Source organism: Macaca fascicularis, chromosome 18 (genome assembly GCF_037993035.2).
Source record: "Macaca fascicularis isolate 582-1 chromosome 18, T2T-MFA8v1.1".
Lineage (NCBI taxonomy): Eukaryota > Metazoa > Chordata > Mammalia > Primates > Cercopithecidae > Macaca > Macaca fascicularis.
The window spans coordinates 71,336,202-71,361,897 of record NC_088392.1 but is presented as its reverse complement, the minus strand read 5'-3'; the positions used below and the strand labels follow the sequence as shown (position 1 = coordinate 71,361,897).

The following is a 25,696-nucleotide window of genomic DNA, read 5'->3' as shown; positions in this document are numbered from 1 at the left end:
GATTTACCCATTCCACAATGTATATATATTTCAAAATATGTTGTACACAATAAATATGTACAATTTTTGTCCATCAAATTAGAATTCTAAAATTTCAGTTAAAAAAAAAAAAATCAAAGGATTTGGCAGACATTTACAAAATTAGTGTTTAAAATTTAAGTACTTGCAGAGGAAGTCATACTGAAGTTTTTATGGGTATGACTTGATGTCTGAGATATGCTTTTTAAAACTCCAACAAAAAGTTATTAGATTAGTATAAGAGAACAAAGAACAAAATTGGCAAAAATAAGTAACTGTAGAAACTAGGTAACTGGCACGTGGGAGTTCGCTACACTATTCTTTTTATTTTTATGCATGTTTGAAATTCTCTGTAGTTTTTAAGATCTGAATTATTACACTCATTTTTAACAAATGAGGACACAATGATGAATCAAATAGCAAAGTATTAAGACTCACATTACCTTGCTCTTTTGTTATTTTTACTGTTAACTGTTAGTTGTTACTTCAGCAACAAAATATATCTGTTCTGATCCACTGACAATCTGAAAGTAATAGGCCATGTAATATTAAATTCTTTCAGTGAAGACATGAAGTGACTTACCTCCTTCAGTTCTGGCCAGTCTATAAGAAGAAGTTTAGCAGGAGGTCCAGAAATTAGTTGCACTCGAATAAAGTCAGAAAACTCGTGCCAAGTAAAACAAAGATCCTTATTTCCAGGAGGACCTGGAATAAATTTGATGCCTCTTACACTTATACTCTGTGTGTTTTCCTAGTGAGGAAAAGTACATTGAGAAAGACAGGGGATATCACTTAGTTTTCAGAAAAACAAAATAAAATGTTTTGTCATTAACCCATGGGCATACAGATGTGTTTCTTGGTAAAAGGACAGAAAATAAATTGTACCTATGCAATAATGGCATGTCATAAATTTTATTTTCAAGAGAGGAGAGATTGAATTTCTTCTTTCAAGGGGTAGGGGATCCAAAAGGTTCTGGCTATGTCTCTTTATCTTTTCTTAATTTCCCTCTTCCTTGTACTTTCTCCTTTCTGCTACCTGAACAGCTTTTATACTTTTTTTTCCCTCTGTTTGCAACATTACTTACCAGATATACACATTGTTTTTCTTTAGATTTTTGTATATGAAACCTTAATAAGAGGCTCTTCCCTGATCACCTTACTTATTGGCATACTATCTATCCCCTTCCTTACTTCATTTTTCTTACCTCTTATTTCTCATCTATTGCATGTCCTCTCCATGACAAGATGATTTCCACAAGGGCAGGAGCTTTGATTTGTCACTACTCAATCTCTATTACTTAGAACAATGCCTAACATGTCATATTAATGAGAATCAATGAAACTAGCCTATAATCTCTGCAATATGACTGAATGATTCCACACTGGCATGAGTGCTATAGTATTCATATTTTAACGGTGACCCTTGAAGATTCAGTCATCTTAAATTTCTACTAGGTACAAATCTGCTTCATCAAAATTTTGCTTTTGTTTCTGGGCTGCTGTAACAATATTTCATCAAAATTTTAAAATCAGGCCAGGCACAGTGGCTCCTGACTATATAATCCCAGCACTTTACAAGGCCTAGGCGGAAGGATCCCTTGAGCCCAGGAGTTCACGACCAGCCTGGGCAACAGAGTAAGACCCCATCTCTACAAAAAATTTTAAGATTAGCCAGGTGAAGTGGCAAGCGTCTATAGTCCCAGCTAGTTGGGAGGCTCTGGTGGGATCACTTGAACCCAGGAGGTCGAAGCTACAGTGAGCCATATTCACAACATTGCACTGCGCTCCAGCCCGGGCAAAAGAGTGAGATCCTGTCTCAAAAAAAATAAATAAATAAATCAGAGAGAAAACTTCATGTTTTATGTTCTCAATGATCTGTAGAACAGAACATTTTATGTAAAAAGTCACTGCAAAATAATCAAAATTAATTTCTCCTAAAAGCTCAATAAGCACAGAAGAATTTTTCAATATTCAGAAAACAAATTAAATAGATATTCCTTAGTAAAATGTACTGAAGTTCAAAATATGTAAAGTCTATCTTAGGGTTCCAAATTTGATAGCCCTTCTGAACCAAAAGCCCTTCTGAAGGGGTGATTTCTTTTTTAAAGTCATGTTGGAATTTGTTCTGGTTTTATTTCAAATCTTGAAAATGAAATTGCATTTACAAATTGTAGATGGGTACAAACAGAATTAAATATACAATTCCGAAAATGGGCCAAGATGGTATACATCAATTACAGAACAACAGAAGTAGAAAAAAAGTCCACTTGGCTGGAGAGTAAAGAGCTATGGAGAGAGAAAGGGGTGAGATTATGGTAGGGTGGAATACTGTAGGTATTACAGGCCATACTAAGGCAACTGATTTCAAATGCAGTAGAATGTAACACGCTGATAGGTCTAATGGGTAGCATGAGAACTGAAAATTGACCCCTGGATTTGGTCAGGTAGAACAGAGCAGAAAAACATGATGAAAGTGGCTTGCTACAGAATGACAGAAAAGGATGTGAAAACATACAACTCTTCCAAGGAGTTTTACTATAAAATGGAGGAGGGCAGTAGATGGACAGGAATACAGAGCCAAATGAAGCTTTGCTGGTTTTTCTGGAGGGATTTTTCCTTTTGTTTGTTTAAGATGAGTGACATTCCAGCATGTTTACATGCTGGTGGGACGGATCTAGTAGAATAACTGAAGATGTAGGAAGATGGGTTATAATTTAGGAACAATTAGGAGCCTCTGCACAGAATGATAGGAAGCAGGGATTGTTTATTCATAACCACAGGAGCACATTTATTTTCTGATTTCATCTACCTGTAGCGTGAAGCTAGAAAATGGAAGAACCTAAAAGTCAAAGAGCACATTTTATTGTGGAGGGAACAAAATATTCAAAGTTCCTCAGTAGTGAAAATGATGCTCTCAACATTAGAAAAGAGCAGAACAGATTATTGGAGACAGAAACGCTAGTTAGAAGGGAAACATGGAAGTTATTTTTGTGACTGCCCCTGTTAAGAAAAAGTGTAATAGAGACTCAAAGAGGAAAAGTTTAAAAAAGCATTCAATGATCTAAATGAATTTAACTTCCCTTTGACCTGAGAGATCTTCTCTCTCACCCACTGTGGACTGGCAGGTTCCTTAAGACCCAACTCCACCATGTCCTTTTCGCTAAAGCTGTCTCTACCTCTCCAAGCAGACTACAGCATGCTTGTTTGTTTTAAACTGAAAGAATTCCACCAGAGTTTTTATTTTTTAAGCTAACCTGAATTAAGTGCACAGTTGCAAACCTTTATAATGATTTTTTCTCTCAGCATCCTGTTAATACAGGGTTTAAACACCAAGAAATTTTATTTAAATAGCTGCTATGAAAAGCTATCAAAAAAATCTATACACCACAATCTTTATGGATAAAATGGTATGATGTCCGGAATTTGCTTCAAAATGATATGGTATGGGGAGAATGATGACTGTTGAAGATGATGGGAACACAAGAAATACCCATTCTATGTTTATTTCTGCGTATGTTCAAACTTTTTCATTATAAGATTTTTAAGTGCCTTTTATGACTTTTCAATTTAAAAACTAAAATCAAACTTTTTTGTTATACTAGTTTTTCCCAAACTTTTTGTTACACATATAACAATAGAATGAATCAAACCAACATGGTATAGAAAGTAACCATACCTGAAAGGTTGTTTTCAAATTTGAGCTATCAAGTCCAACCCCAGCAATTGACAAAGAAGATAAAGAACTTGGTGAAAATGCTTGAATCTGATTTCCGTACTGATCCGTAATTATTATAACTAAAAAAGGGGAAGTTTTATTTTAGTATTATCTTTTAATAGAAGATATAAATATCTACAATATACTTTATAAAAACATGCTTAGAAACTTACTCTTTGTTCTCTTACTAATTTTTGGTAATAAAACAATTATACTCATTTTTTAAATTCATTATAAAATAAAGATTTACATAAGTATATTCTCAACTACATTTAACACGATGCTAATGTTAATCAGATTTTTTACCATGAAAATTTGAAGATAATATTTTAATGTAATTTTCTAGACATAAGAAAAAATACATAGGAATCCATTCATACATGTACGTTATACTTTCATGTTTAAAAAAGAATTTTTTAATCCAAATGCCCATCAATGACAGGCTGGATAAAGAAAATGTGGCACAAATACACCATGGAATACTATGCAGCCATAAAAAATGATGAGTTCATACTCTTTGCAGGGACATGGATGAAGCTGGAAACCATCATTCTCAGCAAACTAACACAGCAACAGAAAACCAAACACCGCATGTTCTCACTCTTAAGTGCGAGTTGAACAATGAGAACACATGGACACGGGGAGGCGAACATTACACAGCAGGGCCTGTCGGGGAGTAGGGGCTAGGGGAGGGATAGCACTTAAGAGAAATACCTAATGTAGATGACGGGTTGATGGGTGCTGCAAACCACCATGGCACGTGTATACCTACGTAACAAACCTGCACGTTCTGTACATGTACCCCAGAACTTAAAAAGAATTTTTTTAGGAGTATAGTATCACTATTTTGTCCAGGCTGGCCTGAAACCCCTTGGTTCAGGCAATCCTCTCGCCTCAGCCTCCTGGGTAGCTGGGACCACAGGCATGTGTACCATGCCAAGCTTATTTTATACTTTTCTTATTAACTTCTAATTAGTAATATTATTACTTCTAACAAAAGGCAAGATTTTTTTCAACAAAATATGTTTGTCACACTGATTTCAAAGCTATGTCAGCCTGGGCAAACGTAATGAAAATACTTCAATCTTGTCTGACAATAGATTTTAAACCAATAACATTATATGAACCCAAAAGCTTTCCTTTCAGATTATGTATCTAAAACATCCATAGAAGGAAACATCAGTTTTTTTGTTGTTTTTAAAGCAAGCCATACTAACCTACTTCTCCTTGAAGCTCTTGGCCAATCTGTACGGTTTTTCCTCCTTTCATCTCACATTTTAGATGTTTAGGTTCATCAGGAAGTGGTCTGAAATTGTTTAACAAGTTAGAAGTCTTTAGTTAGACCATTAATTGAAGTAGTTCCAACATGCTACAGAATAACACATATATAATGTTCATATCCAATAACTCAAATATAATAACACCCCTTCAAATAACTGTTTAATTTATATAATCTGCTATTAACCCAAAAGAAAATAGGAAAAAGATACTTTGCAAAGATAGTAGAGAATACAGACCAAAAACTTACAGACATGTTAAGTCACAGTATTAATGCTGGATTAAGAGGAAATTATGACAAGAAAACAGACGAGTTAATAACTCACTGAGTGATGTCATCACGGTCAGAATGCAGCACATTTGAAAATTCTATCTCAAAAACAGAACTATCCTAAGTGTTGGGAAAAGTATAGAAATGGGTAGAAGAATTAAAGTCCAAGAGGTTATTGGAAAAGAGGTGGCCAAGAAATTGATAGACCAGTGTAAAAGGTTTTTTTTACACATTCACTTAATTCTGTCCCTTCAATATAAGTTCTACATATTAACTCTGGTGGGACTCTCAGCTTTAAAAATTCTCACTAAGCAATGAAAGAATTTTTCCTTCTGAACAACACTGACTGATCACACTGTATCTTTTGAATTTTTCATGTCTTTGTCATTTTGCAGGTGTTTTCACTGTTGCTGGCACTAAACTTTCCTTTAATAAAGGTTCCAGATACTAGAAGGTCAATTCAGTGCAAGGTTATAGTGATAACAAAAATTAATCGCTATCACCAATGATACTTTATTCCAAAGACAATCTATCATATTTCATTGAAACTGTAGTATTTTTACATTAAAAACAACTTTCATATATGTGCAATGGAGGAAAGTATTTTGTTGCCACAGGCTGCAAAATATAATGAGTCCACAAACCTTACTGTAAATGCACTTTCCAAAGACACATGATCATCTTGGAAAGAAACCTGGCAATAGCGCATATCTTTTACAGATGTTGGTACTTGCACATCAGGAAGAAGACCCTGTAGCAAGTGCTCTTTGTTAATCTCAGGAGTCCAATTAACCTAGAAGAAAATGATATATTTAAGAATAATAAAGCTTAGTCTGTCTAATGTTCTCCTACTGCCACTTATCTTACTCTTAAAACTACATTATAATCCATCTTCTTCACCTCCAAGAAAAAAGTCTCTTTATGGTCAGAAATGGTGTGGTTCATATACTACTATGATACAGAGGCATCCTCTTTGTCTCTGTTGTTAATGTTGCCCTGTTTTTTAGTGAGACAAAATAAAAATTCTTAAGTCATTTCTTCAGTGCTTTGCCAGAAAAGTATCACTGTGGCCATTATCGTTTAAAAGTAACATATAAATCAGATCATGTAATTCTGAAAAGCAATATTCAATTATTTTTTGAAAAGAATCCTATTTATGGGAAGGCTCTGAATGAGATCTAGGTGGACCTTATTCTTACTCAGCAAGGTGAGAAAAAAAAAGTTTTATCTAACTTTCTGGACATACTTTGGCCTTAATCTCTTCTTGGGTGCTTTCAGTTCTGTATTAATTTACACCTCTTACATTCCATATTTTGTCATTTAATCCATACTTTTTCAAGTTGTTTGCTCTACTCTGTCCTTACTTTTAAACTTCCAATACTTTCTATTTAAGAATTCTGACCTCAACTTTCTCTCTACTTTTAGACTTCTGTAGTTGATTTTAAAATCACTCATATTCTATTTTTACTTTTAGATTTTATAGACAAGGTCTCGCTCTGTAGCCCAGGTTGGAGTGCAATGGCATGATCACAGCTCACTGGAGCCTCCAATTGCTGGGCTCAAGCAATGCTCCTGCCCCAGTCTCCTGAGTACCTGAGACTACAGGCATGCACCACCAGGTCTGCCTAAGTTTTTGTTAAGAAGGGGTCTCACTATGTTGCCCATGCTGGTCTTAAACTCCTAGCCTCCAACAATGCTCCCACCTCAGCCTTCCAAAGTGCTAGGATTACATGTGTGAGCCACCATACCTGGCCTTAAAATCACTAACAATCTTTTTTTTTTAAAAAAAAATCTAATTTACACTTTATTTTTCCTCTACTTTTAGGTTCAGTGGGTACATATACAGGTTTGTTACATGGGTAAATTGCATGTTGCTGAGGTTTGGTCTATGAGTTATCCCATCGCCCAGGTAATGAGCATAGTACCCAATAGGTAGTTTTTCAACCCTTGCTCCTCTACTACCCTCCCCTCTTTTGGAATCTCCAGTGTCTACTGTTCCTATATTTTCCATGGGTATTTAACGTTTAGCTCCCACTTATGAGACCATTCAGTATTTGGGTTCCTGTTCCTGTATTAATTCACTTAAGATAATGGCCTCCAGCTGCATCCATGTTGCTGCAAAGGACATGATTTTGTTCTTTTTTATGGCTGTGTAGTATTCTGTGGTGTATTTTCTTTATCCTTATTTTCTTTATCCAGTCCACTACTGATAGGCACCTATGTCTTTGTTGTTGTGAATAGTGCTGAGATAAACAGAGACTGCATGTATATTTGGTGAAATGGTATCTTTTCCTTTGGGTATATATATAGTAATGGTATCACTGGTTCAAATGGTAGTTCTATTTAAGGTTGAGAAATCTCCAAACTGCTCTCCACAGTGGCTGAACTAATTTACAGTCGCACCAACAGTGCATAAGTATTCCTTCTTCTCCACAACCTTGCCAACATCTGTTATTTTTTAATGTCTGCTATTTTTAAATATAGTCATTCTGACTGGTGTGAGATGGTATCTCATAGCTTTTGATTTGCATTTCTCTCTGATTATGATGTTGAGCATTTTTTTCATATATTTGCTGACCCACATGTATGTATTCTCTTAACAAGTTATCTGTTCATATCCTTTGCCCATTTTTTAAATGGGGTTGTTTTTTGCTTGTTAAAGTTCCTTATAGATTCTGGATATTAGACCTTTTTAGAATATATAGCTTGTTAATATTTTTTCCCATTCTGTAGTCTGTCTGTTTACTCTGTTGGTAGTTTCTTTTGCTGTGCAGCTCTTTATTTTGATTAGGGCCCACTTGTCAACTTTTGTTTGTGTTGTAACTGCTTTTGGGGACTTGGTCATAAATTCTTCATCAGGGCCGACGTCCAGAATGGCTATTTCCTAGGTTTTCTTCTAGAATTTTTATGGTTTGAAATCTTATATTTAAGTCTTTAATCCACCTTGAGTTAATTTTTGTATAAGGCAAAAGGTAGGGATCCAGTTTCATTCTTCTGCATATGGCTAGCCAGTTATCCCGGCACAATTTTTTGAATAGGGAGTCCTTTCCCATTGCTTGTTATTGTCACCTTTGTCAAAGATCAGATAGCTCTACGTGTACAGGTTTATTTCTGGGTTCTCCAACCTCCTCCGTTGGTCTATGTATTTGTTTTTGTACCAGTAGCATGCTGTTTTGGTTACTGTAGCTCTGTAGTACAGTTTGAAGACGGGTAGTGTGATGCCTCTCATTTTGTTATTTTTGCTTAGGATTGCTTTGAGCCCTTTTTTAGTTCCATACGAAATTTATAATAGCTTTTTTCCAATTCTGTGAAAAATGACAGTAGTTTGATACGAACAACACTGAATCTGTAGATTCCTTTGGGCGGTATGGTCACTTGAATCATACTAGTTCTTCTGACTCATGAGCATGAAATGTTTTTCCCTTCTTGTGGGTATTATCTACGATTTCTTTCAGTAGTGTTGCAGTTCTCCTTGTAGAGATCTTTCACTTCCCTGGCTAGATGTATTCCTAGGCATTTTGCATTTTTTGTGGCTACCATAAATGGGACTGATTTGGCTTTCAGCTTAAAAGTTACTGATATACAGGCCGGGCGCGGTGGCTCACGCCTGTAATCCCAGCACTTTGGGAGGCCGAGGCGGGCGGATCACAAGGTCAGGAGATCGAGACCACGGTGAAACCCCGTCTCTACTAAAAATACAAAAAATTAGCCGGGCGCGGTTGTGGGCGCCTGTAGTCCCAGCTACTCGGGAGGCTGAGGCAGGAGAATGGCGTGAACCCGGGAGGCGGAGCTTGCAGTGAGCCGAGATCGCGCCACTGCACTCCAGCCTGGGCGACAGAGCCAGACTCCGTCTCAAAAAAAAAAAAAAAAAAAAAAAAAAAAAAAGTTACTGATATACAGAAATGCTACTAGTTTTGTACACTAATTTTGCATTCTGAAACCCTACTGAAGTTGTTTATCAGCTCCAGGAGGTTTTTGGCAGAGTCTTTGGTGTTTTCTAGGTATAGAATCACCTCTACAACGAAGAGAGAGTTTGACTTATTTTCCTATTTGGATACCTTTTATTTTTCTCTTGCCTGATTGCTCTGGGTAGAACTTCCAGTACTATGTTGAATAGAATTGGTAAGAGCAGGCATCCTTGTCTTGTTCCAGTTCTCAAGGGGAATGGTTCCAGCTTTTGCCTGTTTGGTATGATGTTGGCTGTGGGTTTGTCATGGATGGCTCTCATTATCTTGAGGTGTATTCTTCAGTATCTAGTGATGGCTTTTATCACTAAGGGATGTTGGATTTTATCAAAAGCATTTTCTGCATCTATTGAAACCATATTAAATCATATGGCAAATTATGTGGCAAATTATGTGGCAAATCACACTTATTTATTTGTGTATGTTGAACCAACCTTGAATCTCAAAAATAAAGCCTACTTGATTGTGGTGATTTAACTTTTTTTTTTTTGAGACGAGTCTCGCTCTGTCGCCCAGGCTGGAGTGCAGTGGCGCGATCTCAGCTCATGCAACCTCTGACTCTCGGGTTCAAGCAATTCTCTCTCTCAACCTCCTGAGTAGCTGGGATTACAGGTGCCCGCCACCACACCTGGCTAATTTTTGTATTTTTTTTAGTAAAGATGGGGTTTCACCATCTTGGCCAGGCTGGTCGTGAACTCTCAACCTCGTGATTCACCTGCCTCGGCCTCTCAAAGTGTTGGGATTACAGGCGTGAGCCACCGCGCCTGGCCCGTGGTAAATTAACTTTTTAATGAAAATCACTAATATTCTGTTTCCTAGTTTATGCTGCTCTAATGTTTTTAGTTACCTTTTTATCTTTTAAAACCATCTTTAGTCTCTGTTCTTTACTGTATTAAAAAAAAAAAAAAGAGGAAAATAAGAAGGAGTTCCACAAAAAAGATAAAAGGCTTTCCTCACTCACCCTGGCTGTGTACCCCTCTGAACAGATTCCCCAGCTCAGTTCAGGCTGAATTCCCTCTATCTTGGCTTAATTCTCTCAACACCACAAAACCACTGTAAAGGCTGTACATTCAACTTAAGAAAAAAGGAGTATTCACTATCTTTTACTGTCAATGAAGAAGTGCATAGACATACATAATTACCAAATTAGAGGCACAATGTGTCAAATGCAGGCAACAACCTTAGAGAAGGTATGACAGGGAGAGGCTCTCCACTCAATGTTTTTCTTAAACTTCTTAAGAAACAAGGAAGTGGAAGCATGATTGTGAGAAAGAAGGAAATAGCTCAGAAGCCACATCCCTGGCACCACTATTAAACCACTACTTACCTTCAAATCTGCTTATAGAGATAAAATGGTTACCTCCTTTCCAAGAGGAATCAGAATTATTTCTATCTCAATTCTCTCTTCCCTCATTACGAAGGGGAAAAAAGCTGGCTAGAACAAGCATTGTTCCAAATAAGATTTTAAAACTCATGTCAGTTGAACCCATGCTAAATAATCCTTTTGAATTACCAGATCTTATGTTTGGAAACACAGGATGGGTATGGTGTATACCAGTCTGAAAGAGCAATTGCCAAACAATGTTAACTCTCCAAAAATTTGGTTAACTGGGACTCCTTACTAAGAGTCTATGAATGTCAGCTCTCCAGACATGGAGGAATGCTTATTTCTAACTACCTCAAAAAGCCTGGAATTTTGGTAAATTCTTTTTCCACACTTGGGAATTTTATCTCCATAGACGTCAAGGGGAAAAAAGTACAGTAAGTTCTGTTACAATGTTTACTTTGAAAATGCAAATTTGTTCCAATACAATCATGTTTACTTTGAAAATGCAAATTTGTTCCAATACAATTATCAGTAAACAATTTAAGCATAAGGCAAATTTTACTTTTGCTTAGGTACGATTTCATCTTTGAAAAAACTAGGTCAACACAGAAAACTGCGCAGCTGAACCAACCAAGTGGGAACACAAAAAATGTTGCACCTCAAACACCTATCAGTCACCTCAGTTGACTATGTGTTAATGAGCCATGCTCATCCACAGACTGTTAAAACAACTTCCCCTCACTTTCAGACAACCTTCCTTCCACCACTTTACAGTAACTCAAAAGCTGCAATCATTCCTAAGACTTCATTAAGCTAGGTAAACTGCCATATTATTATAGTATTTATGTAGTTCTTAACATTTAACACGTATTATCATTATTGTTTTTGCCACTATTTTATTAGGTTCTCTTAATGGGTTGCTGAGAAAGTTTGAGTATTGTGCCTCTAGTTTCCATTTTCCCTCATAAGTCCTGTGATTTTTTTATTGCACAATTTTGCACAGCAGAGTGATTTTGAAGAATGCATGTGTCTCATTATAGAAGAACAAACTGAACTTTGAAAGAAGCAAGCATAGACTGTCCACTATTATTTCAGTCAACCATAAAGGGAATGCGAAAAAGCTGTCTACTTTATGTAATAAGACTCTTAACATTTTGATTTGGGTCCTTGTTCAGTGAGGTATTAAGTTTCAACATGTAGATTCAACCCTATCAAGGTACAAATGTCATATTTAGATGACAGCAGGTTCATGAGGACCAACAAAACTCTTTTCTAAGGATATTTTTAGAGTGGTATACCAATTTCAGTAATTTAAATGGCCAAATCGAGGCTCTGTAGTTAACAACACTGTTTCACTGCTTGCCTTTAACAGATCTTTTGTTTAGTGCTTTCAAAACTGCTACCAATTTATTGCTAGCTTTATCAAGGTGGTGATGTTAACTGCGATTGCAGAAAAACAGCTAGTCAGGAAGAGCACAACTAAACAAAATGCCAAAACCTAGATTTTTAAATGTCAAAATCATTTTTTTCTAAGTATAATTTTGTCACACATGAATCATTCGCATTTCAACCTACTCCATGAAAAAAGCTTATTCTTCTTAGAATTTGAAATGATAGTATAATTTGTCTGTGACAACTTTCTTTTTTAGAGACTACCCACAAAACAGCTTGTTCAAAGTCTTACAAACATAAAATTTAAAAAGTTCTTACAAATAACCAATCTGTTAGAGATACTTACTTTAATTTTTTCTGCTAAAGCGGATGTTATATTGATTTCTCTTTCTCCTTCATCATACATTTGAAAAATAAGATTACGCATAATATCACCTGCTATCCAATTAACCTCATCCTGATGTTTGATCTGAATTGCCTTTTGTCCTTCCACACTGAATATTTGTAGTCTTGCAACATGGCTACTGGGAAGTAACTTAATAGTCTTCTCCACAGGTGCCACATCTTTACAACTCTAGGAAGAGAAGAAAACACAAACACTGAGTGATATCTGTACTGAAATCTTACACTCCTGAAGAATTTACTTTCAATATTAGGGAAGACCATCTCATACATTGTTATACTCACAGGTTTTGTCATTAAGATGGCATTGTACTATTAATAATTCCGTATGCTATACCATCAGGTTATAAACGACAGTGGCCACATTCTTGAAACAAAAACAATTATATTTGGACTAAAAGGATTCCCTTCCTCTTTTTTATTTTTTTATTTTTATTTTTGAGACAGAGTCTTGCTTTGCCTCCCAGCTGGAGGGCAGTGGCGCGATCTTGGCTCACTGCAACCTCTGCCTTCTGGGTTCAAACCACTCTCCTGCCTCAGCCTCCAGAGTAGCTGGGATTACAGGCGACCACCACCACGCACAGCTAATTTTTGTATTTTCAGCAGAGACGGGTTTCACCATGTTGGCCAGGCTGGTCTCAAACTCTTGACCTCAGGTGATCCACTAGCCTTGGTCTTCCAAAGTGCTGGGATTACAGGCATCAGCCACTACACCCGGTCCCTTCCTCTTATTTCCAAGTTTCTTTAAAAGTATTGCCAACGGCCGGGCGCAGTGGCTCAAGCCTGTAATCCCAGCACTTTGGGAGGCCGAGACGGGCGGATCACGAGGTCAGGAGATCGAGAGACCATCCCGGCTAACACGGTGAAACCCCGTCTCTACTAAAAAATACAAAAAAACTAGCCGGGCGAGGTGGCGGGCGCCTGTAGTCCCAGCTACTCGGGAGGCTGAGGCAGGAGAACGGCGTAAACCCGGGAGGCGGAGCTTGCAGTGAGCTGAGATCCGGCCACTGCACTCCAGCTTGGGTGACAGAGCAAGACTCCGTCTCAAAAAAAAAAAAAAAAAAAAAAAGTATTGCCAACTTGTGAAATTTTAATTATGTTCATACTCTGTTAGTATTTATGAATAAGAATAAAGATGTAAGAAATTAAGAACTTTCTAAAAATCAGAGACAAACAGCTACCATAAAATATATTATTTAATGATAATAGATTACATTAAGCTTTCAGTATTTTTTCAATTCATAACACATTGGGGTAAGTGATCAAGGTTGTTTATAGCCAAAGAAGGACTCTAGACGCCCTAAAGACAACTGGTCAATGTATCGGCATATTTACAATTTATTATTGGCACACCAGTGTTCTATAGATCAAAGAAAAGACCTAGATTATGCTATATAAATTGATTTTAGGCACACAAAATTAAAATATTACATTATTATTTCATAATCTAGTTAGTCTATTCAACAGCATACACTAAATTTAAAACAAGTTTAAACATAAAATACCTTTATAATCTTACCTAACTCATGTCTCCTTCCTCATCCAGTTGTAGCCATTTAACTTATGGAAGACTATCCATGTGAGTGATATTAAAAATTCCTACCTCACAGAATGTCAGGCACACAACCATCTTCTGTTGTATCTTATTTGCTTTACTCCTAAACTCAGTTACTGCCATTGGATAACATTTTCTAACTGCATATTAGAGGATTTCTGTTGGCATTCGTTTTAATTGACGTGAATTCTTGGTCTTCTGCTGATTGGTCTGTAGTTTTTACATAAGTCCTAATGCCTGCTGCTCTTGCCTCCAAGTCCAGATTCCTCCCTAATTCATAGTCATCTTTTGCAAGAAAGTGTGCTCAAAAGTATGTTGCCCATATTATTGCATAAAGAAAATGCATAAAAAATACTTTAAGGTTATCAAATATAACCAGCTTAAAAAGAACTGGAATGAAGAGTCACCTCATTCTAATTCAAAAAGTAAAAGACATCTTGTATCCATTTGAGGTTCAAGCTATGTTAATAACTGATGTATAATTAGTAGGAAAGTATAAGTTAATCAACCAGTTAGATTATCTATCACCATTATCAATTACTAAGAAATCACATTTAAGTATTTTACTTAAGTATCTGTACTCAGCAACCTTAGAAGTTTTACTTAAGTATTTGTTATCCCACTCCACAACCTTAGACTGTTTACAGCTTCTGCCTCCATGCTGGCTTCGCTATCAGCCATGATGCATCGCCAATAAAAAGTATCCTACTGGCACATGATATAGAAATCCCTTTGTGGGCCAGGCGCAGTGGCTCACACCTGTAATCTCAGCACTTTGGGAGGCCGAGGCGGGTGGATTATGAGGTCAGGAGATCAAGACCATCCTGGCTAACACGGTGAAACCCCATCTCTACTAAAAATACAAAAAATTATCCGGGCGTAGTGGCAGGTGCCTGTAGTCCCAGCTACTTGGGAGGCTGAGGCAGGAAAACAGCGTGAACCCGGGAGCGGGAGCTTGCAGTGAGCCGAGATTGCGCCACTGCACTCCAGCCTGGGAGAAAGAGTGAGACTCTGTCTCAAAAAAACAAACAAAAAAAAGAAATCCCTTTGTGTAAAAATACAAATAAAAAGCTATGTGTGTATAGAAAATTATATACACAAATTAAAGGTTTATATGTTCTTCTGTGGTGGTTTAAATGGAGATATTTACCAAACTTTCTAAAACAAATGAGAACCATAAAAAGCAAAAGGGCTAGGCACAGTGGTGCACGCCTGTAACTTCAGCACTTTGGGAGGCCAAGGTGAGAAGACTGTCTGTTGCCAGGAATTTGAGATCAGACTGAGCAACACAGCAAGACCCTCTTTCTCAAAAAATAAATAATAAATAAATAATCAGGTGCATTGGTCCTTGTCTGTAGTCCCAGTTACTTGGGAGGCTGAGGTGAGAGGATCACTAGAGCTTAGGAGTTGGAGGCTGCAGTAAGTCATGATTGTGCCACTGCACTCCAACCTAGACAACAGAATGAGACCCTAACTCTTAAAAAAAAAAAAAAAGGCAAAAGAATAAGATTATGTATTTTAATAGAAGAAAACTATTTTAGGGAAATATAAATCAGTAATAGTTTCAGACACTATAATAAAGACACTGTAAAAATCAAGACAATTACTAATATTTGACACAAATGTTAAAATAGTCATTATAGCATTTCATATTGCCTTTGCTTTGCTTTGGCTGAAAGAACCACAAATACCTCATTTTTAGAAGTTAACAATTTTGCAAAACATGTATATTAAGCAGTTGAAGACTATTTGTATGAAGACTCAATACAGTATCAATGAGTAACAATAATAACTTACAGGTATTTCAATTCTTGCTTTAAGCATCTGGTCTTTTTTAATATTCTGAACTTGAATTGCAGATCCTGTTAAAATACTGGTTCCGGAACTACTGCAATCTACAACATAGACTGGAAGGTTTGGAGCACCTGAAAACTATTTGAAGGATGCAAAATAATGTAAGACCCTATCAAATGTATTTGATTATTCCATAATTGTTCAAAGTTTCAAATAATTCACTAGAGCTACTATTTCTGGCAATGAATAAGAAAATTCTAAGTAAAAGTCACTAAAACTCTTGAATACTGAACAAAAACAGTAATTTTCTACTGTACGATGTAAAATTTATCTGTTTTGGAAGGAAAACCAACCTCCTCAATCACAATCCTTTTCTTTTTTACTTAACTGGATTTTCCTTTTCTTTCTGTGGTCTTTTACCTACCTTCATTTAAGCATCATTCCCAATTTTTTTTTCCCCTAAAATAAAGGAATAAAGGCTATTCCACAGGCAGAGCAGCCCATTCCCAATCTTGAAAGACATTTTTGTCTTTCTATTCATGTATAATTCATATAAAATGAGAGGGATGGAGTCAAGGAAGGAGAGGTGAGTAAACCTTCATCCACGAATTTATGAAACTGGGCACAGGTGGCATCTTTATTGGTTTAGGAATGATTAAAAAAAAAAAAACTATTGGCAATAAGATCCCACAAATCCCTCCATGGAATAATCATTTCAGACTTAAATCCTATGTAAGATTTACTATTAAGTGGCTAAAATAGTCACTGCCACTTACTATAAGGGACTCATAATAATCGAAGTATCTTCCAATAAGCTTACCTTACAATGAACAATCAATTTTGGTTGTGCTGTTATGTTGTCTGATTCATCTAAAACTTCCACCTGAAATGGGAAAGCTGTTCCATTTTCTATAACTAAAATTTCGGAATCAGGTTTCACTTTCAATCGACGAGGCTGACCTAACAGTAAATTATACAATGAAATACATATTCAGGTTTCAAAGACTGAAGTACTGAAATAGCAAAAGAAACAACTTTAGCATTAAAGACTCAATATTTTATAAATATTGCCAAGAAAGAAAAATACAGGCAATGTCCATGTTTAATCGGTTTCATCCCAAAATGCATAGATTCAATACATGACAAGACTTATCTCAACTGTATAAAATGCTTGGTGTCTAGGCTAAGTTTTATTCCACAAGGTACGACACAGTGATAATTCACATTAGAAATCACCTAAAATCTTTAAAAGATACTGGGGAAAAGGTATTCAAAAAGAAAAATAACGGCTTATTAAAACTATTTAACAATTTTACATGATGATTTTTCCGGCACAAGTAACTATATGTTTTAGACATTCAAAGAATTAGTTCTTGTAATGACATGATCAGGTCATTCACTTGTTAGATTGTCCACTACCTCTGATGTCATAAGCAATTAACATCACAAATTTCCTCTAAGATTAAGAAAAGTAGGCTTACATTTCTGCAGTAAGCCAGTCTGATTTGTTCCATAAACACTGATATTTTAAAATTCAATTAATGCTACATACTGATAACACAAGTACATGGAGAGAATTACTGAAAATATTTATTATACTTTGTACTAATATTAGTTAATATTCATTTATTTACTATATATGAAGTATTGTGCTAAGTTTTATTAAGGATTATTTTTACATAAACGTCACAATAATCTTAATGAAGATATTACTATTATCATCCCCATTTTACAGGGAAGGAAACTGGGATTCAAATAAATTAAGTATTTCTTCCAGGTCACCAGGCTAGTAAGTAGCAAACATAGGTTTAAATCCTGATTTGTAATTTGAAACTCCTTGACTTTTATCACTATACCATGATACTTCCTATATACCCCTCAAAAAGAACTATCTAGCTACTGAGAAATATACTAATCAAATCCATACTTATTATTTAATAATCTAACCTCTAAAATAAATGAGTTTGTTGATACGTATGATTTTTTTCTTGTACTTCCACCAATGGACCTACCTAAATTCTTTAACAATTCACACTGGAGGAAAATGTCAAACAACTTGAATTTGTGAAAGCAAATAGCTGATATGTTTCTTTTTACCTACAACCAGTAACAAGATCACATATGCACACAGATATGATTGTGGTATTGTTCATATCAGAGCTAAAACTAACATGCTAAACATTGCTGTGTTTTACAGGTGCAGGCAGTTCTTACTTGGTACAGTAGGTGTTAATGAAAACTCTTGCGTATTGGAACTGTGTCCTCCATTGAGTACTACAGAACTGTGCAAGGCAAGGACTACCTGTAGTAACTCATTTAATACTCCTAACAACCCCAAGGGAGTAGATATTATCTCATTTTACACAAGAAGAAATTGAGGCATAGAACGAGTTTACCTAGACACTAACCCAGCAGGGCTGACTCCAGAATGCACTTAGAACCTCTACTATAGACTGCCTCTCAAATTACCCAGCATATTCTATCCCATGTAACTTTAATGCAACTTCATTTTCTCAAGTTATTAACTTAATAAAAATAACATTAAAATTTTTTCTTAAAATATGTAACAGTTGTATAAACAAAATGTAAAGAACAGACCCATCTCTAATAAAGCCTAATAGATATATTCCAAGAAATAGTCCCCCAAAACATTTTCAATACCCAAACTTTTCTCCCAATGTTATATTTAGAATGTCAATAACATCTTCCTAAATGTTTTCCTTTTTAAAAACTGGTCATTTCTGTTAGTGCTATGGTTTGACATTTAAATGTATTTTCAAGATTTATACCACTACTAAAAGCCCAAAAATCTCTAACTTTATAGCATTATACTTTAACATAAGAATATTATTTTAAATAATTATGAATATTTCTTGAAATAATATTACCAGGTAGTAATTTCATTTTCAAAATCTGTGAGTCTTCTTTTAAGCCCGGCAGAGTAACCTTCAGATTATAATTCTGTTGAAAAAACCAGTAAAAATTAAACCCAGTCCTAAATACAAACTTAAGTAGTTTATCACATCAATTCTGATTTATATTTTGGTTTTATTTTCATACCATTGTAGAAATTACTTACCAATTTTATACTTACTAAAATTATCATATATGGAGTCAGAAATCTTAGAGGAAAAAAATTGATCAATATTGCTTCCTTATAGACAGTGAAATGAACAGAATTATGGTAGAACCTACTTTTCCAAAATAGGAATATCATTTTAGGATCAATTTTTCTCTTAAATTTTTATTCTCAAAAGGCATAACCTCTGAATAATTATCATAATCAAGATAGATATTATAAAACATATGAAATAGTAAAGTAGAAACAAAAATCACAAAATTTTGAAATGCAATGTGGTACTCTATATTGGATCCTGGAGCAGAAAAATAAATTAACTGGAGACAATAAAAAAAGTCCACAGTTTTGTTAGTAGTATTTTGTCGATATGTGGATAAATATATAAAGTTCTGTCAGACATTAACAGGAAGAACTTTCTACATGCAACCTCTCTATACTATCTTCGAACTCCTTTGTAAGTTATTTCCTCTAAAGTTATTTCAAAATAAAAAGGTTTTTATAATCTAGGAATTTTTAGTAAGTTTATCTTACTAAAGTCAAATTTTCTGTGAATTTCAAGTTCTTTTTCCAGAAAAATCTGAATTCAGAAAGAATCAAGAACTCAATTGTTGACTTGATTATACAAAGCAGTATACAGTACTTGAAAAAAATACACATGCGCTGTTTTAAACATCACACTGATAGGGAAAATATTTAAATATTTAAAGTAATGATACACTGAAAAAAAAATTAGCTACAGTGTTCCTTTTAGTCAGTTAAGTCTATTAGCTGCTGTATAGACCTAATTGAAAAATTACTTTATTAGAGTTTCTATCTTTAGCTTCCCTGTTTTTTTTTTTAGACCAACAAACTATGCATAGGATTCCTTCCTTAACTGTATCTCTCACCAAACACTTCCTTTTATCTAAATATCAAAGTGATATGTTTAAAGATGTGAGCTGAAGTTTCCCATATTTCTAATTGTCATTTTTGTTCTAAGAAAAATATTCAAAAGTGGACAGAAACAGTAGGAGAGACAGAGAAAAAAAAAACCCAAAACGGCATAGTCCTGGATAACCGCCAAAAAAATGACTTTGAATGTGAAAGAACTGAAATAGCGATAATGGGGACAGATGAAAAATATTTAATTCATGTTTAACCAACAATAGTAGGAAATGTGCCAATTTTTCTTACAGATGTAACTGATAAGTCAGGTGGCATAATGCTGATAAATTCCTAAAAACCCAATTACTATCATCTGTTTTTTAAAAATAGGTCATTCCACTTTTCATTTACAATTTCATTCTTACCATATGAAATAAATACTTAACAAGTATCATAGGATCTATACATAATGCTTACCTTGCCTTGACAAGAGTTTACAGGGCCCTTAGCTGTAACACCTCGAATTACACAATTTGGTCCTTTGGTTATTTCTTCATAATGTAAAGATAAACCACTGGGGAAAAAAAATTATTTTTTAACTCCCCTCAATTGCCTACAAGTAAGCTGCAAATGTGTTTTTGCTTTCCTATGTAACATTGCCATGTCTATTTTTCTAATAAAATATTTTTTATATATAAAGAACTAAACAGAAAAAAATTCCAATGGATTTCTTTTACAAAGAAAACTGATCCAACAAGTATTAATAAGTGATGCCAATGGGTTAAACACCGAAAATGATACAATAGGTATAATGTAAAATTAAAATAGCACGTATTGAATTAGTAAAGATACAACGTAGTACCTAATCTAATGCTAGACCATGTATACAAGCCTAAGAAAAGGAAATATCCAAAGAAGCCAGGTTTAAGGATGTCCTCAGCATTTAACATGAATTCTTTCAAATATTTCACCAGTGGGATTTTAGAGACTTATGGGCATCTATTATCAAAACGAATGGCAATTTAGATAAAAGTCCAAATAATAACAGACAGGCTTATGAGGACATCAACCGGCGATATCACCTAATCTACTTCCATGAGTAATATGGTTCCTAAAGCTGATTCCAAAGCTAATTTCATCAGATTTGACCAGATGTAGACCTCTGCAGTGGCAAAATTTTACTTTGTCAAAGGTAAAGGGGAAAAAAGTAAAAAATATACCATGATGGAGAAAAGCCTAATTTTTCTGAGGAATGGAATTTAAGTGTTTACAGGTATTTTCAGAATAAACTGTAAAGCTCATTTGAAAAAAGATGTAATGTGGCACACAAGATAAAATAAATCCCCTGGGAAAGATGGCACATTAAACATATACACCTACTTTCACTGTCTCTAAATTCCCACTAATATGACAGTAAAGGGATTTATTTTATTATTAAAGGAAAAAATAAAGAAAAAACAGAAAGGAAGCAGAGACAGGGCAACCAAACTTATCTGCTAGAAAACAGGACAGACAAGTGGCAAGTATCAGCAGTCTCCAAAAAGCTGAATCATAAAACAGAAATAGAAAAAGCTAGAAACCAACCTCTCTCATAGAGTGCCCAGGTACTGTTCAGAATTGGCAAAAGGAAAAGGTTTAAACAAACAAGCAAAAAGACTGATGAAAAGTTTAGATCTCAGATCTCCAGATCTCTCGTCTCTGCCTCTGGCAGATGAGTGAAAGATAAATCTCTGAAAAGGTTAAAACAGAAGATCTCTGAACCAGGGACACGAGGTAAGTTGAGGATGAGAATGAAATACTAAAAAGAAGAGAAGAGGTAATCTGGAACGAATGCATATGGATACTGAGACCTCTCCTCCCCAATTCCCACCCCAGCCCTGTTCTTTGATTAGGAACCAAACTATTCCCCGCTCCAGGCAAAAGACTGAAGATTCTTCTTTGAGGAAACTGCCCAGCCCAAGACCTAAAAATACTAACAGGATTTCCCCCAACAATGTACTCCAGACAGATCATCCCACAGTGGAGCTCTCAGGCAACAGCCTCTCCACATTCTTTCACCTGCATTCCAGTCTCCTACTCATTTACAAGCAGACGACCAATAACCAGATATCTCTAGAGACCAAGAACAAGCAATCGACTAAGTTGGAGACAACAGAGTATCTGTATAGGCAAAAGAAAACTTTAAAAAAAAAAAAAAAAAAAAAAACCATTTGTTTTATCAGTGAAAACGGTACTACACTCATAAAACAAAAAGAGGGTCTTCAAAAAATTTCAGAGAACCAAAAAGAACTCATGGCAACTAAAAATACATTAGCAGAAAGGAAAAACTCAATGGAAAGGTAGTAAGCACAAGGTTGAGAACATTTATCAGAAAGTAAAACAGAAACACAAAAAGATTGAGGACATTTTTTTAAAAAATTGGGGATTCAGTACAGAAGGTCCAACATCCAATAACTAAGAACCCTAAAAGAGAAAACAGTGATGACAGAAGACACAGAATGAAGTATTTCAAATAATGAATTGAGACATTATATCATACTTGCAAAAGAACATGGAGTAAGACATAAACACCTTAATTTCAGCAATAAATTCAGTCAAAATATAAACTTCGGTGAAGCAATTTATATATGACACTAGTTACAGAGGATAGCTTGGAGCTAAATTACTCAGATATAATTCACTAATATTTTAAATAATACTAAAGTTGAACACCTTACACACAAAAAAAATTAAGCTGAAAAAAAGAGCGAATGCTTAGCAAATATGAAAGGACAAATATGTATTGATCCTTCAAATTACCTTGCTTCAAGAACTGGTTGAATATCAGTTACTAGTTGACTGGTATGACCAAATTCATCCTGAAACTCCAGAGGGATATTAAATGGAACTCCAACACGACAATGATGATCCAGAAGAACACAAGAAAATTTCTCTGGCTTACCCTCTTCAACAAAAACAAAAATGAAATGAAAAGCAAGTACATTGGTGAGAAAATCCATTGGGGGTCAAAAACAGATCCATTTCTATATGAGAAATTTTAGAAATCTATTTTAGACTATACTAAAAATAACATTTTAAAATCAGCACAAAAATTATATATTATGCAGACAATCCACTTGGGAAAAACCTCCCGAGTAGCTGGGACTACAGGTGTGTACCACTACACCTGGCTAATTTTTGTATTTTTTGTAGCAACAGGGTCTCATCATGTTGCCCACTGGTCTTGAACTCCTGAACTCAAGCTACCCACCTGCCTCCCCAGGCGTGAGCCACCATGCCCAGCTGTTGTACCTTTTCATAGGAAAGAACTTTAAAGGCAAAACACGATATTCAATAGTTATAAAATGATATATATGATGAAGTTAAACAGAAGCTCCACACGAGAAAATATTTGCAACATGTGTAACAAGGAAAATTCAGACTTCATGAAACCCTCCTATAAATCAGCTGTTCTCAAAGCGTGGTCTCTAGTCTTGAAGTTTTAGCATCCCCTGAGAACTTATTAGAAATGCAAATTCTAGGGCCCACCTCAAACCTGCTGAATCAGAAACTCGGTGAAATTCAGCAAGCTGTGTTTCTTTTCGGGTGAATCTGATACAAACTCAAATTTGAGAACCACAGCTTTAAACTATTAAAATGGGTATAGTAAATTAACAAGCATTCATAGATAGCATACAATGTCCAATAATGGCTAGAAGAGGTACACAATCTAAAAATTAGAGAAGCAGTTTCACCACCAACTATGCTAAATAAATATATAGTTCAGCCAGGAATGAGCATGCAGTCAACTGGAACTCTCATAGTGAGAAGTGAAGGTACTTCTTGGCATAGCCTTTTGGGATGTCCACTTCTTGGTATCACCCTAAGGAGATTCTAACATATGTACAGAAAGCAGCATAATTTTTTTTACCAAATAGCACTACGGTTTCTAATAGCCAAAAACTTGGAAACAATCAACATGATTCATCAACAGGAAACTGCTTAAACTACAGCAAACCCATCTTATGAATATATGTTCCACAGGTGTTAAAAGAACAGAGATTTATGTATAAAAAAGTCTCCTAAAACATTAAAAAAAAAGAAAACCACTCCAAGGTGGTCCTTCTTGATATCACAGCTACTTAGATTTAGATCAGTTCTCTCCAAAAACCCTGTAACACTGACTCTATAAAAGCAGTAAACAAGAAAAAAGATGAGAGTAATAGAATTGGAAAGCCAAAGACATATGAGTAAGTGTAACTGACTTAGCAGAAAGACCTAAGAACATCAAATACTCAAACAACAAAGCAAGCAGAGACCGAATCTGATTCACAGTTATCAGATGCCCAAAAGTCTCAGGGATGGCTGTAGAAAGTTGTAGTGAAACTGAAATAAAACAAGGTTAGCTGAAGTCAGTTTGAGAAACAGTTTCGCAGATCCCCATCCTTCAACGCATGGGCTAGTCAACGACCCTCCTCATCCCCAGCAAAAGATGGAAGGTTAATTCTTTAGGGAAAGAAGAAAAGGTCCAGAAGTGAGAGACACACCACTACTAAAAGTGTCACTGATCAGGCGTGGTGGCTCAAACCTATAACCTCAGCACTTTGGGAGGCCAAGAAAGCAGGATAACTTGAGCCCAGGAGTTCAAGACCAGCATGGGTGACATAGTGAGACCCTGTCTGTATTTTAAAATATAATTAATCAAATTTAAAAGTGTCATTGAAAATAGGAAAGTGTTTATTGAAAATAGGAAAATCAAGTGGAAAATTATATACTAAATGTGAGGACTCCCACAAACACACACAAATGGTCTTTCCCAGCTTGGTTCCCAAAATGCTGGCAGCTACGTCTTTACCCTTTTAGCAGGTGACTGAAAGGCTCCACTCTGGGGAATGGAAACAGCCAAAGAGACAAGACCTAAAAATTCTCGTATCATAACTTCCCCCAAGGAAATTTAAGTTTTTAAGTGCCCTATTCTTCAATGTAAGCAAATCACTAATTATATAAGAGAATATCTAATAAAGACAAGGAGGAGAAAAAGCAACATGGAGGAAACAAACTATGAATCAGGAAAAATGCTATAAAAAAAAAACCCACTATTATTAATATCCTCAGAGAATAAAGATACTAAATTCATGAAGTAGGAAGAGAATGCTTAAGGAATTGTTTAACAAGATTATTTTAAAAGAGATTTTAGAAACTAAAAATGGTAGCAAAAAGGAAAAAATAGCATAGAACATCCAGCTGTTAAGAAAATCTCCAATACGGTAGTAAAACAAAACCAAGAGATGGCAAGTAGAAAAAACAAAAATAATATACCAATCCTGAAATCCAACATCTTAACATTAGATGTTTTAGAAAAAAAGAACAGGCTGGGCACAATGGCTCAAGCCTGTAATCCCAGCAGTTTAGAAGGCTGAGGCAGGAAGATGGCTTGAGGTTAGGTGTCTGAGGCCAAAATGGGCAACATAACATAGCGAGACCCTGTCCCTACAAAAAAATGTTTTTTAAAAATTAGGGCCAGGTGCGGTGGCTAACATCTGTAATCCCAGCACTTTGGGAGGCCGAGGCCGGTGGATCACCTGAGGTCAGAAGTTCAAGACCAGCCTCACCAACATGAAAAAACCCCATCTCTACTAAAAATACAAAATTAGCTGGGCATGGTGGCGCATGCCTGTAATCCCAGCTACTTGGGAGGCTGAGGCAGAAGATCCACTTGAACCTGGGAGTCGGAGGTTGCAGTAAGCCGAGATCACACCATTGCACTCCAGCCCTCCAGCCTGGGCAACAAGAGCAAAACTCCATCTCCAAAAAAAAAAAAAAAAAAAATTAGGTGCAGTGAGCAGAGGTGATGGCTCATGCCTGTAAACCCAACACTTTGGGAGGCCAAGGAGGGCGGATCATGAGGTCAGGAGTTCGAGACCAGCCTGGCCAACATAGTGAAACACCATCTCTACTAAAAATACAAAAAAATTAGCCAGGTGTGGTGGTGGGCACCTGTAATCCCAGCTACTTGGGAGGTTGAGGCAGAAGATTCACTTGAACCTGGGAGTCGGA

The 25,696-nt window shown here is 35.7% G+C and overlaps 1 protein-coding gene across 4 annotated transcripts in view; it reads right to left on the bottom strand.

Annotated features, from left to right (window-relative positions):
- The window catches only part of SMCHD1 (structural maintenance of chromosomes flexible hinge domain containing 1), a 150,783-nt gene that overhangs the window by 61,326 nt on the left and 63,761 nt on the right, over window positions 1–25,696 (bottom strand). For 2 of the 4 annotated variants that reach the window (XM_005587086.5, XM_074022758.1), the window contains exons 20-29: window positions 22,460–22,604; window positions 20,138–20,234; window positions 18,606–18,678; window positions 16,538–16,677; window positions 15,721–15,855; window positions 12,313–12,540; window positions 5,927–6,075; window positions 4,951–5,039; window positions 3,695–3,813; window positions 602–769 (exon numbers count right to left, since the gene is read on the bottom strand). In XM_005587086.5, coding sequence (XP_005587143.2) covers window positions 602–769; window positions 3,695–3,813; window positions 4,951–5,039; window positions 5,927–6,075; window positions 12,313–12,540; window positions 15,721–15,855; window positions 16,538–16,677; window positions 18,606–18,678; window positions 20,138–20,234; window positions 22,460–22,604 — 1,343 coding nt within the window. The remainder of the gene's footprint in view (window positions 1–601; window positions 770–3,694; window positions 3,814–4,950; window positions 5,040–5,926; window positions 6,076–12,312; window positions 12,541–15,720; window positions 15,856–16,537; window positions 16,678–18,605; window positions 18,679–20,137; window positions 20,235–22,459; window positions 22,605–25,696) is intronic. The other 2 variants (XR_012427283.1, XM_045377732.3) reach the window with 2 other exon arrangements.